General features: G+C 41.6%; 2 protein-coding genes across 5 annotated transcripts in view; one reads left to right on the top strand and one right to left on the bottom strand.

Annotated features, from left to right (window-relative positions):
• CEP68 (centrosomal protein 68) overlaps positions 1–3555 on the top strand; it is a 49092-nt gene extending 45537 nt beyond the window's left edge. For all 4 annotated transcript variants that reach the window (XM_019516581.1, XM_019516580.1, XM_019516582.1 and 1 more), the window contains one exon: positions 2780–3555. In XM_019516581.1, the coding sequence (XP_019372126.1) occupies positions 2780–2830 (51 nt within the window). In that variant the 3' untranslated portion in view covers positions 2831–3555. The remainder of the gene's footprint in view (positions 1–2779) is intronic.
• A 5527-nt stretch (positions 3556–9082) lies between these two features.
• RAB1A (RAB1A, member RAS oncogene family) overlaps positions 9083–14226 on the bottom strand; it is a 45367-nt gene continuing 40223 nt past the window's right edge. Inside the window, exons 4-6 of the mRNA XM_019516579.1 lie at positions 12999–13094; positions 11555–11686; positions 9083–11255 (exon numbers count right to left, since the gene is read on the bottom strand). Coding sequence (XP_019372124.1) covers positions 11058–11255; positions 11555–11686; positions 12999–13094 — 426 coding nt within the window. The 3' untranslated portion in view covers positions 9083–11057. The remainder of the gene's footprint in view (positions 11256–11554; positions 11687–12998; positions 13095–14226) is intronic.

Here is a 14226-nt window from a genome sequence, read left to right as displayed (position 1 = left end):
TTCCTGAATTTCCTCCCTGCCTTTTCCTGCATCATGAGGATGTCATCATCATCTTAGGGGCAAGAAGGGGGGGGAAGGGAAGCACAGCAAGGAGCTCTAAGAGAAAGAGAAGCAGGAAGCAGCAGCCTGCTTTAAAGGAGCACAGCAGGGCTTGCAGCTTCCTGGTTCTGTCTGCTATAAATGACCAGTTCCCAGAAAGGCACTGAAGATAAATTGTCAGCAGTCTCAGTGCAGAAAAGCACCCTGACTGGAGCGGGACTTAGGCCTGTGCTGTCCTAAATCAGAGCATGTAAAGGAGTAACTCTACCAGCAGGCGAGAAGGTAGAGGGTACAAGCAGTCATGAAACTGGTGTAATTGTTACCACTCTTCTGTTGACATCTAACTTCAACATTCAGTTTTGCTACGTCTGCCTTAATTCCTGTAAGATTTCTTCTTAAACTAAATCCTAGGACTGCGAGAGAACTTAACGTTGTTTTGACCCTGCTCTTGTGTGATGGATCTCCTTATAAAGTGTGTACAAGCAAGGCTTTCTAACAAATAAATGCCAATACTTTGCAGGCTGTTGGAGTTAATGCCTGTAGTGCTCGTACCATATTGTTCCAATTGTAAGTTGACCTATGTTGAATTAGGAGAAACAGTCTTTTCCCTGAGTATTACTCAGCTACACAGAAGGAGTTTGAACGGTTACTGCCCTGACAAAGTTCCACAGGGGAATCAAATAACCAAGGAAAGGACCCACAGGGTTAAATGCCCCTAAAACGCCTGAATAAAATCAAGTGCTGACTTGATATTTTTCTTGCATGCGCAAAAAAAATGTGGGGGCCCCTTTAGGGTGAAACCTGCACATAAAGTGTGTTTTTTATGGTTCTTTCAGTGTGAGGGAGGACAATAAGAGATTTATTTACTTTTCTTAACAGTTCAATCCCTGGTGCATGCGACTCAAATCCAGCCCTAGTGACTTTCAGTAAATGCCAGGAATTAGCCAGCTGAGTGGCTGTGTCTTAAGTAGGTCTAGGTCACAGCTGGCACAACAACTTTTCCCAGGGGGTTTCTACACTTGAATGTTCAGTTGTATTTTTAATAATCTGAGAGCAGGAAAGATGCAAGTGTTTGCCCTGAGACTAAGGACCAATGGTCTGCACTCTGAGATTGACATTAGCGTAAGACACGACTGAAAATTCAGGTGCAGCATCCCTGCTGGAGGCATAACAGGACTAGTGATGCACCATCAGGAGCTGATGGGCAGGCACATAGGCTTATTTTTCTAGTCCTAAACAGGCTTCAGCTTAATCTGTTGAATGTTTTCCAGCAGCTTGTGCCCCTGGGCCTCCTGAGAACAAGAGGGATTGTGCATGCAAGCTGCTGTAATTTCCCTGATTTGCCCATGGCAGGTTAGAGTATTATGTCTTGTCTTGCATCATGGTTGATGGTAATTTTTTGAAGAGTTTAGATTATGGATTTGTAGAGGATGGCTTGGATAGAGATGACCTCTGGAGGTCCCATCCAACCCCACTTCTCTGATTTTATGAAGGCAAAAAGTCTGGCTGGTGCCTACGTAGAGTTTGGTACAGTTGAGCTTAGTCAGCACTTTTGCATATTCAGTGGAAGGAAAATTTAGCTAAAAGCACTCATCTTCCTCTGCACCCTCCTGCACAGAGCCCCCAAGGACCATGGGACACAAAGGAAAGAATCCTGTTCCACTTTACATGCCCAGATAGCAGTGTCCCAGCTACAAATGGCTATGTAGCTGCCATTTGTGGTCCTTGCACACAGTTCGCTATCCTACTTCATGTGCAATGTGCATACATTAGCATTCTCATGGCTACTGAGCATGCTCAGTGGACTACCTGCTGGCCCAGGGTGTATCCTGGGTGAACTCAAGCAGGGGGACTACTGGTAGCAGGCTGCACTTGCCGAGTGGCTGGGGCACTTGCCCAGAAAGCAGGAGCCAGTTTCTAGTTCCCTGACATTGAGAGAGACTTTGGAACTCCCGGCTCTCTGACTTCCTAGCCACTCTCCCCGAGTCAGACATTATCCAAGTCTGCTTTCCAGCCTGTCTGGCGAAGCTAAGCTACTGCACCTGGTATTTAATAGTCATTAGATGGAGGACAGTGGAAAAGCTTCTGCCCCACTGGAAAGCAGAGGCCCAGGACTAAAGCCCAGGACTTACTCCTATCTTGAGAGAACAGCCATCTCACTTAGCCACACACTCTCTAGCTTGTTTTCTCTTTCCTGGTCTCACGCTCCTTCTTGGCTGCCTAGAGGGGGCAGCCTCCAATTTCATTGCTGGAAGGGGCAGGTTGTGGACGGGAGGGTGCTCATTGCTTGGTACTGCTCTGATGCACATAGTACTCAGGTATTCAGCTGATGTCAGTCTCATGCAGATGAATTGTTTGCTCCCTATGCTGTGCATCAAGATCTTCCACTCTCCTTGCAGCCCAGTGTGGTGGAGGCCAGGTGCCTACCATATTAACAGGCATGCTTCTTTAGCTCATAGCACTTCAGCTTAATCCATAGGAATGTAGCAAACCTAACCTCTTTTTGCTCATCTCACGGAACACTCTTAAATATTAGTTGCAACCAGGAACTTGTTTCCTTCCAAAGCTTTTAGGCATAAGAGCAAAACATCATTTAACAGGAAAAAGATAGTGATAAAAGGATCTGACACTGGCAGCTTTGAAAAGTATACTGGAGATTATTGAACAGTGCAAATGTGACCTCTCTCTCTGCCGGGACTGCAGCCAACTGGCAGTAACTAGCACTCTCTTTGTATTTCAGGTAATGCCTCTAGATGAGATGGCATGTATCAGGCAGTCTCTGGATGGATGACAGGTGTGTTCCAGCAAGGGACTGAGCAGTACCATTTTCTACTCTTACAGTAATGCCAAAATGAAACCATTCAGTCATGTACGGACTCGGTGAAGCTGGGGCACTTTTTATCAGTGTTTGTGGTGTGAGAGCTATGCCAAAGGATTATTTGCTTACCATGTTTTTATTTAATTTTGCAGTTTAAGTTGTTATATGAAGGAAGGAGGGACAAGTCCTCCTCAAAAAAGCATTCATTGGTATAGTCTTATTTGCTTTTCCCTTTTTGAAGTTGCGTGTTCCATTTTAGCACTGTAGAAATGTCACAATCCCCTGGCTTTCTGAATGATGATTCATCCAAACTCAGTGCCTCTGTGTTTTGTGATGCTTTGCCATGATGCACATTTCAATTTCCAGTAATGCTGGGTGGTTTATTTGATCATTGCTGCATTTATTTTTATAAACTTTTACTATATAAAACGTGACAGTAGAGATCAATAATGACTGTATCCTCTTCTGTTTCTCGGAACCAACCCAAGCACTTGATTCATTCTCTCATCAACTACAAAGCCAATTTTGCACGTGTTCACATGTAACTCAAGTGTGTCAGGTCCAATGCAGAAAGGTCAAATGCTCTTTGCTAAGTGGATAATAATTAAATATGCCAAAAGCTCTGAGAACTTATTTGGAAGAGATGCACAGAACTATCTTAATGTGAGTTGAAGTTCATAAAACGTGGTCACAGATGATGTCAGAGTTTTCTATGAATCAGTAATTTCCCTTTATTTCTTTTTTTATCAGTTTCTGATGGCTTTCTTTACATTTTCCCTCTGCCTTTTCAAAATAATGATGGTTGACTGATATAATAAGTACTTGAAGTATATAGAAAAATCACGCTGGAAGGAAGCTTGAGAGATGTACCTATATAAACCATCCTAGTCAAGTGTCTGTCAAAAGTGTTCTCAAAAATGTCCAAGGGTAGAAATTCCACAGCTTTTCTGGGTAGCTTCTTCCAATGCTTAACCCAAGGCAAAGAAATTCTTTCTAATATCCAGCCTAAATTCCCCTTCCTGCAATTTGAGACCACTGCTCCTTTGTCCTGTCCCCTGCAACCACAGAGAATAGTCTATCACCATCCTCCATACAGACACCCTTTCAGCTATTTGAAGACTCTTATCAAATCCTGTTTTCTCTCTTCTCCAGACTAAATCCAGTTCTTCCAGTGTTCCATTGTAAATCATATTTCCCAGGCCTCTTATCAGTTTCAGTGTTCTCGGCTGGATACTTCTAATTTGGGCACATCTGTCTTGAAGCGTAGAGCCAAAAATTGAAGTTAAAGAATTGGTACTCCAAGTGAGGCCTCACCAGTGCCAAGTAGAGCAGAATCGCTTCCCTTCACTTGCAAATAACATGCCCTAGCAGTGTACAACTGGCTGTTTTTTGTAACAGGAGCACACTCTCTGACCTTACAGTGGGCCTTAAGCTTATGGCCCACTGTAACCTCACATACTTTTCTGAAGTACTGCAGCCTAGTAATTATTCCTCAATCTATATTTTGTATGTGTTCTAAGTGCAACATTTAGCACATGTAAATGTAATTCGATTTAATATTGGACCATTTATCTTGGTTATTCCGATCATTCTGAATCCTAGCCCTACGCTCCACAGCGTTTACAACTCCACCCAACTTTCCTAAGTATGCACTCATATCTTCTGAATCCTTAATGAGGATATTAAGCAATACCGGACCTAAGACAGACCTAGGGCAGACCCTACTTGATACCTTCTCCCAAGTGGACATTTAGTCTTTGATGACTGCCCTTTAAGCACGAAGATCCAAGCAATTATGTACCCACCTTACAGTACTTTCATTTGGCCCGTTTCCTTAGCTCGTTAATGAGAATGTCATTGAAGGTGGCACTGTCAAGTCTTGCTAAAGACAAGGTACTGGTCTCCCCCCATCCACAGAATCTCTCTCATCTTATCATAGAAGGAAATCAGATTGGTCAGGTATGACTTGTTCTTGATTAAATCAATGTTGGCTGTTTCTGATCACCTTGTTCTCCAGGTGCTTAGAAAGATCCCTTGATTACATGGTCTTTCCAGGGATCAAGGCCAGCTTGACCAGTCTAGTCTGTAATTCTATTTTTCTTACTAATTTTTTTAAAAGGTGGCTACTACTTGCACTTTACAGTCACCTGAGTCCTCACCCAATCTCCAAGTTACCAATTATAGCCAATGGCTCTGAAATTACCTCAGCAAATGTCTTGAATACTGTAGGATGCATCCTATCTGGCCCCACTGACTTTAAAATATCCAGCTTCTCTGAATAATCCGAAACCCAGACTCCCAGTACTCCTAGGCTTCTTCTTTTCCCCTAGCCTTGATGCCAGCTGCTTTCAACATCTGATAGCAAAACTTGTTCATGAAGGTGAACAGCATTATAATTTAAGTCATCCCTTAAATCTCTATTACTAGATGGCCAGCTGCATTCAGTGAGGGACCTACATTTCTGACACACTTGTAGAAAGTCCTTTTGGTACTTGTTACAGTCCTTGCTAGTTGCACCTCAGTTTGTGCCTAGGCCTTCTTGTTTGTCTCCTTTCAAGCCCACACAGTACACTTAGACTCTTCTCTAATAATATGGCCAAGTGTCCACTTTTTGGTGGGATTTGAGTCTCTCCTAATTGAAAAATTCATTCTTTGGGTGGTCGGTCTTCTGCTGCACTTCCTGTCCTTTTTTTGCATCAGAATAGCTTGCTCTTGGGCCCCTAACATGGCCTCCTTTAAGTACATCCAACTCTCCTGTGTGCCTTCTCCCCTCAGACTTGCCTTCCAGGGGATCCTACCCAACAGTTCTCCGAGTTCATTCAAGTCTGCTTTTTAGCTGCTTTCCTTCAGATCTTGAACTCTTATTGTTTCATGGTCACTGCTACCTTTTGTGCGTTCCACCTTCATTCTCAACCACCTGTTTGTGAACAGCAAATTGAGGCACTTCTTCCTCTTAGTTGGTCTCCCAACCACCTGTAGAAAAAAGTTCTCCTTAGCACACAACTGAATGGACAGTCTGTGTACTGCTGTTTCCTTCCCAAAAAATGTAATTTAAAGGCCCCCATGGGAACCAGAGCCTTCCATTTGGAAACTTTTAGTTAGTTGTTTGAAAAAGCCTCATCTGCTGCTTCCTCCTGGTCTGTAGTAAACACCCTGCATGATGGCACCCATGTTGGTCTCTGCTTTGACACTAACCGAAGAGCTTTCACCAGACTTACCTTCTACTGAGCACTGCGCCAACGCACGTCATACATAGAGCACCACCACTACTTTTCTCTTCTGCCCGTCATCTTTGGGTAAGTTGTACTCATCTATGACATTACCCCCATGATACGCAAATGAAAGTAGCATATTGTACCCTATGTATGTAGTAAGGGATGGGAACACCCCCCATCCTGCCTCAAAACTGATTTATACTTTTTAGTGAACCAGGTGCCATGGTGGGAGATGCTGATCATTAAAACCATGCCTAGATGCAATCTTGAATTAGGCCACCATTTATGAAAATTGCTGAGCTGAAATGGAATTGACAGAGGAGAGAGCGACAGCAGAAGGCAACATTGAGAACCCTGTTGCAGCAGCATGAAGCTGTGTCCATCCTGAACTGGTTGCACAAACTTTGGTGTTTTGAGGCCTTAAAGACGGCCTGCACAACAACCAAGCATTGGCTTGCTCTCATTTCGTAACCTGAAAGGGTATATCTCACAGTTTTGCTTCCTCCCCATTTTAACTTTAGAGCTATAAGACAAGTGTAACAAAGTTTTGAGGATATTTGGAAGCCAGGCAACTGGAATTCTCAGCTTTTATATGAAGGTGTATAGGGAGCCATCATTTTTCATGGCCCCTCCCTTCCAACTATTGATTTGACAGGAAAGAGTTTCCCTTCTCAAAGTTTTGAATTGAAAAGTGGACAGAAGAGGGAGCTTCTTTTTGGATGTCAGCTGAACAAATCTTTATTTCATGTCCTATAGAAGCTTATGGGGGGGAGGGGAGAGGGAAGGAAAAGGATTGTGCCACCTTAAGATCAATTCTGAAAGGGGAGAGTGCAAACATTTTAACTTAAATGGCAAAAGCCCTAGCCTTTAAAATGTTTTTTTCTGACTGAAAAATAATGAAGGTGAGAGACAAGAATTATTTCTACTGAATTAAAACAGACTTGTGGCCAAAATATATTTAACCTGTTTCTAGTTGTAACCCTATAGCCATCCACTCTTCTATTGATGGATAGTCTAGTGAAAGTAAGACAGTCTGAAGTTAGCAGTGCTTCACCCACACTGTTGCATCTTACACAAGGAGTAAGAAAAGGAACCATTTACTCCTTGTAGGTACCTTTATAGCCAGCTGCAACAATAATTTCAGCTACTTATATTGGTCCAAAGCAGCTTGTTACATATATGCATACAGAATACACATAGATGCATGTGTATTTGTAAGCAGGCTGGAACCAACCAACAGCTATTGGCATCTTGCTGTTCCACTGCCTTTAAGTAAATTGCCCCATACTAGGCAGCTACATTCCAAATAAATACATATTGAATCCACCCCTTCTTGTGGAGAGAAGGGCCAGCAGTAAAGTTGGTTTTAATGCAGATTTGTACAGTTGTGGCAGAAAGGAATAGCTTTTATTTTGAAACATCTGAGAAACTTACTCCTTTGTAAAATAAATTTATAAAGTGCAGTGTGGCAGGTAAGTTACCACACCAAGATCATACACCTCTATAGACTAATTGCAAAATCAGTGCCAGTAGTCAATTATTGCCAGGGGTTGTCATCCTTTCCACTAGCTCCCCACTCCACATCTGACCAGCCAGGCAGCACCTAAGTGGCCTGTAGATGGGCACTACTACCCTCATGCCCCCACCTGCCTGTGTGTAGCTCCTAGAGCCTTCCCAAGTACTCACAGGGGTACACATACCCCTCATTGACAACCCTGGTTTAGTGGAATAATTAACTAGAGCCTTCCTGCATCTTGCCCTTGTATGAACACCAGAAGTGAAGGGCGATTAAAAAAAAAATAATAATACAAACAAAATCTCAGCTAAGGTTAACTCTAAGGCTCTGAATAGAAATCATAAGGAGCCCTTGTCTTGCTTTCACACCATTATACAATTGCAAAATACTTAAAGTGCAAAGGATGGAGCAAAGATGCAGTTACCAGCCCTTTTAAAGGAAACTGTTTGACCCATTAGTAACAAGTTTTGCTTATTAGAGATGCTTAGACAGTGGCTGCAGGTTCATGGCAAGTCTTCTATATCACTTAAGTCCCTGGGAACAGGGGGTAAGGACAGCACAAAGAATAAATGAAGGTACACCACATTGATACATCTTGGACATAAGAACAGAAGAGAAGCTGTCCAGTAGTTCAGAAAGGTGGGGAAATTAATAGGCATTTCATCTTGCAGTTGGGTAGGGAGCACAAGTCAGTATTTAGGTGAGAACTGCAAGGTTTTGGCAAGATGTTGGACTGATCCACTCCTTCAGTTTGAGGGAGATCAGGCACAAGCGACTGCAGGAGTAGTTGACTGATGTTGCAATTTCTGCAGGAGGCAGCCAGTGAACTTGGAGTGGAGGAAGTCTGTAATGGAATGGGCAATCCTCAGTGAAACAAGCACTTCCCCTCTGCTGTGGGTTATGTAGTCCACCATTCTTGACTCCCAGTGTTTCAAGAAAGACACCTTCATGGAAAAGCAGTTGTAATCAGACCCCTCCCAATTTGATGGGACAATAGAATGGCTCACTGACTTCTGCCACATGACACCACAAAAGGAGGAAAGAGTATAGCGTGGATGTAGCTAGAGAATTGAGTTCTGGCTGTTATCTGAAGGTTGTAGTAGTTTCCAGGTTTTACCAACAGAATAATGGCTCAGACTAGGTGCCTTGGATTTGGAGGAAGTGCTGTTTGACTATACAGCAAATGAGCTTTAGTCCTAGCAGCATTGTTACAGGGAGCACAGACCAAGTGGAAATACCAGTTCAGCTGCCTTTAGGCATGACAGGCTTGCACAGTACTGTAATATGCAAGTTCCTGGGAGCCCTGCTGACTCCACTGAATGGAATCAGGATTCCTTAGGTTGAAAGGGACATTCTGATGTTCTCCATCTCTCTTCTGCCAAGGCCATAGTTAAGTCCCTTCCCCTCAAGTTTTAGCACTCATAGAAACCATAAATGGAACCAAGCCCACTGTAGTCACTTAGCAGAACAAAAACTTAATGGTATAGCCCAAAGTTGGTTTTGCAATACTTTATTACTGTATATTAACAGTAGGTTTTGGATTGCATTATTTAGCAGGCATCTTAACACTTAGGAATAAATGAGTTCACTTATGCAGTCTCATTCAAGGAAATGTTTTGCCTGAACCCCTCCTTCAAAAAGATGTGGCTCGTTTCCCCAGTTATATTAGCAATGATCAACCAAATGCCACTCCCGCTTTTTAAAAAGAGCAGGTCACTTTACATTAGTATGAATTGATCCAACAAGCACATACCTATAATACAAAGTACACCACTTTATTGCGAGGTTCTTCAACAAAAAGAGGTTCAACTTAATCATAAAATACTTACTGACACATGAATTAGGATTGCCTGTTAAATGGATGCAACTAAGCTTTGTTTTTGTTTTTAAAGTAGCTGTTGCCCCAGAATTTGTTCCCCATATTTTAGAGGAGGGGGTTTGCACTGGTTTATTTCAGTTTGCACCTCACAACATACCTATGCTATAATTTTGCTATCACATGGGGTGTATTTCTACTACAAAGGGAATGTCTACAAGGTCATTTTAAACATGAGATTATATTTACAAAAAGTAAGCTGAACACTGGAGTTCTAGATAAAGCTGAACATTTTTACCTTTATAGGAAGTGTTATAGGCTAGCTTCCTGTGGCTTTATATATAGTCAGACATCAGGCACTAATGATTTGATTAGTTCTGTACAAAAGGAAAAAAAAAAAAATCACATCCCACTGTCCATTTAGTTGCAATAAGCTAGTCACCACACCTTGCTGCTGGTTAACTTCAAATTGTTTTTAAAATTAACTCCTCTGTGTTGAGGTACAGGAGTCTTTGGGGGATTCCCCACTTAACTGTTTTAAGATTACTCCACAGTTTCATCCCTTCAAATCCCTTTGCAGAGAGGAATAAACTAAGCTGCTGCACTAAGTCAAAAACAGTATTCAATTAAGAGTCTGGGAGTAACAGGATAGAAGAGATGGTTACATCAACTTGAATTATTAAATTTGAAAGTCATTCAACATAAAGAAATATACTGTTTTCTACCTCTACACAGCAAAGTAGACAAGAATTCCTAGATTAAGTCCTTTAGAAATAAATTAAAGTTCAGAGACCAAGGTAGGGAAAATACTGTACATTCAGAATGCATTATACTCCCATGAATATTTGTCTTATGTTGTGTTCCAGGTACAGAATACATGCCTAATGCACCCTGACAAGTCTTCAGTTGTACTTATTTGCTGGGAAGGGCATTTGGTCTGAGGGTCTGGACTGCCATGGCTGCACATATCTATGTTGGGCACAATACAAGCCTAGTTTCCCCCTTAGCCATAAGAATTAAGACAATATTTAAATCACCATAGTTTGATATTACTTCCAATAAGTACAATATTTATTAAACATTTCTTCAGTTGTTTGTTACATATTGTGCAACAAATTACAATAGTCTGCAGCCACAAATTATATGCAGAGTATGAAGAAACTATTAATCAGATAGTGTGATCTTTCCATTTATAATTCTACAAGAAGGAACTAGCAAATCAGATCTTACATATAACATCTTACTAAACTTTATGCATGGAAAGTGACAGACACTGTTGTGCTGTTTGATACAAAATGGCTGAACTTCATCTTCAGAAGACTAAACCCGACATCTAAACATGCCAACATCAAAAACAAAAATACGTTCTAACCAACCACGGGAAACAGTCTGGTATCAGGAAAAGCAACGAGGATTACACACATTTATAAACCAGCACACAAAGGTTTAAAACAGTTCTGAAAATGAAGTTAGCTGTCTTGAGTCAAGGGAATAAAAAAAGTCAGTATTGACCATTTACAATCTCTGACCTTTGTGGAGACGGTAAGAATCTGTTGTAGTGCAGCTACATACAGTACAATTCAGGCAATTTTTTTTTCACTTGGGTTCAGATTGCAAATTCATTGTTGTGGGACAAAAAGGGGGAGGCAGATTTTAGCAGCAACCTCCACTAGACTGCTTGACTGGAGTGCTCTGAATTTTAACATTGGACTTCTCTGCACCACCAGCTGTAGCTCCAGGACCCATTCGTTTTTTAATCTCGGCAGCCATGGTCATGAAAGACTGTTCTACATTTGTTGCATTCTTTGCACTGGTTTCCAAAAATGGAATTCCAAGGGAATCTGCAAATTCCTGTGAATAAAAGTGAATAAAGTTTTAGTACTTTCATTGGAAGGCTCAGAACATGCTTGAAGCTACATACAATGTAGTTTCCACACAGGTGTAAAGGAGCCACTGGTTTCATAATGCCATCCCACTCCCTCAATTTGATCATGTGCTGTGGGCAGCCCTTGAGGACCATCAGGGTCTGCATTTAAAAGGCACCTGCATAGCTTCCATTAGCATCAAGGTATGCAAGTAGCATGGACTCCTGTGTGGCAAGTCCCAAAAAGCACATTTACATGCTGGTCCTTTAAATCTAGCCGACCTACCTTTGCTGTTGTATAGTCTACTACTTTCTTTGTGGTCAGATCACATTTGTTCCCTACCAACAACTTGTTTACATTTTCACTGGCATAACGATCTATTTCTTGCAGCCACTGTTTTACATTATTGAAGGACTCCTAGAAGATAAAAAAAGGGATCACATTAAGGGCACTATCATCTTTAATTTGATGATTTAGAACCATTCAAATCTTGGCAAGTTCACTGCAAGTACATTTTATGTCCAGGGATGATATGCAAACCGTCCAAACACCTGTATTTTGCCTTCCAGCTGTTAGGACTCCAACACAAGGAGAAGTCTATGGCTCAGTATAAATAACCCAGCCGCAGGCCAGTTCTTCTGGCCTAACCATTGTCCCTCATATTCCAGGGCTTTCAGATACTGCAAAAATAAGTCTTGAAAAGATCCCCAGCACTCCACTGTTTTCCTCCAGACAAAGACAGGACCCAATAAACATTCAACCCCACTGGCTTCCCCTGGTAGGGCACCAAGCAGTTGGAAAACAGCACATACACTTGCCCTTAAAGAACAAATAAATACATATCAGACCACATGCCAAACTGGAAAAAAAGGAAGCCCTTTATTACAGGAGTCTGACATGAAAGGAATGTTCTGCCTAGGTGATAGCAGAATTGTATGCGAGACTGGGGAGCAGTTAGTCAAATTAGAGAAAGTTACTAAAAAGCCTTGCTTCCTGTGCTGTGAATTGAGCTTACAGAGCTCTAAGCCCATCTTCATTACCCTCTCCCCAAAGGTCATCAGAACAGACTTTTTTTAACCCTTACCTTTGAGCAGCTATCAACTTGTTACAAGATTGGTTTGACTGGATATATCTGTTACATTCTGTAAATCTATCAAGCCAACAAGGCTATTTCATAAAACATCTAGTCAGACATAACACATCTAGTGACACCAAATCACTCTGGTAGCAGGTTACATTAAGCCTTACCACAGAAGTTTTTTTTAATCAAAAGAAACTTGTGTCATAAAGGAGCAAGTGGGCCTTGGAAATATATTCCTCCATTGAGTTAGGGAATTACATTTTTACATTTATCTTTTCATGCAAGCTTGAAACTTCTGCAGATGCCAATGCATTAACAATAACCCATAAGTTCTGCTGAAAGAGGCAACTTGCCTTTAACTGCATATCCCTCCCCTATGGGCATAAAAAAAAAAAGTCACCCAAAAAAAGTGAGCTGTTAAAACTAGACTTAAGCACTCAAGTCTAACAAGTGGTGCATTATGGAAAGAGATGGATTTTTTTTTTTTTGCAGTAAAAAGGTATCCTTCCTCCAAATGCTAGTTCCAAACACAAAGTATTTCAGTACAAGAGCCAAATAAAGTCACCATCTAAAAGGTAACTGACTTTGTATGCTCAGTAGGTAAAGCTGCTAAGAGAACACTTTAATAATGCGTAGTTTAGAACTTACCTGATCTGTAACATCATACACAACTATGATGCCATGGGCTCCTCTGTAGTAACTGGAAGTGATGGTTCGAAATCTCTCTTGCCCTGCTGTGTCCCACTACAAATAGAGTGCAAGTTACACTGAGGATGCAGCTATAATTACCGCATGGATCTTGCCATCAAGTATAAAAAAGTAACAGCACTGAAAAAAGCTGAAGAACTCTTTCCCGCCCCCATTTTGCTTTATAAATACAACCTTGACTGCAACTGAACACAGCCTAGTCTAATTTCTAGAGCTTCATGTTACTGACACCACTACAGTATTTCCTTCAGCATAAGGAAAGAATCTAGTTACTTAAAACATTTTCTGCAGGCCCACTACCAAAACAACAAAACTATTGCCTTGCTAGCATAAAGGGACAAATTGGGCAGCTTTCTTCAGACTTTGAACACAAGGATAACTAAAGGAAGGCAGGTTTATCCCAAGCCAATGTGAAGGTAGTAGTGATACTAAAACCACCCACCTTAAGCTGCCTTAAGGCTTTCAGGCCACAGATCACACTTGCAATGTCAACTACATCTAGAAAAGTTCTAGACCTGATCCAGGCTGCTCAAAAAAAATGGAAATACGTATTTGGGTAGATTGCCTCTGGGACACTGATTTGGAATTAGTTTCTATTAGTCTGTCAGCTTTGACCTTTTTCTATTGTAATAGGACAAGGGCATGCCAGAGACAGATGCAAGTGAACTCAACAAAAATACCTAGTTAATCATTTTAGGAACAAAAAGCCAAAGTTTACTTTCCCTGTAGGTCTTAACATGCTTTTGGCCAGTCACAGTTCTGCTGCAGCCCCTTTGTGCCAGCTAGGCTAGTGAAGATGTGTACCTATCTTATGGGGCCTGAAAAATTTATAAGAGGAGATCTAGATGCATAGCACAGCCTAGTTCTGTACTAGCTGGTAGCACAATTACAGAAGAGGGGCAAGGCCAAATAAGTACTAGACCCATACAGGTAAAAAGTTCCTTTAGGACTGTAGAAGCCCCCCAGTAAAAGCTAAGCTGTCCTCAGAGCAGGGAAGGGGTTGACTATATTCAGTTATCTTCCTAATACAAAAGATTTAGGCAACACAATGTAGTTTGTCATGAGTTCACTTGCTATCCTTTGTGTATTAATTAGGCAAGTCAAGTAGTTATTAGAACACTGGAAAGCCCCCTACAGCTGCACTTCAATGGTGTTATTTTACCCCTGC

The sequence above is a fragment of the Gavialis gangeticus genome, unplaced genomic scaffold (genome assembly GCF_001723915.1).
Source record: "Gavialis gangeticus isolate Ggan-Ray unplaced genomic scaffold, GavGan_comp1, whole genome shotgun sequence".
Classification (NCBI taxonomy): Eukaryota; Metazoa; Chordata; order Crocodylia; family Gavialidae; genus Gavialis; species Gavialis gangeticus.
The sequence above is the reverse complement of the archived record's forward strand: the minus strand, read 5'-3'. Positions and strand labels throughout refer to the sequence as shown.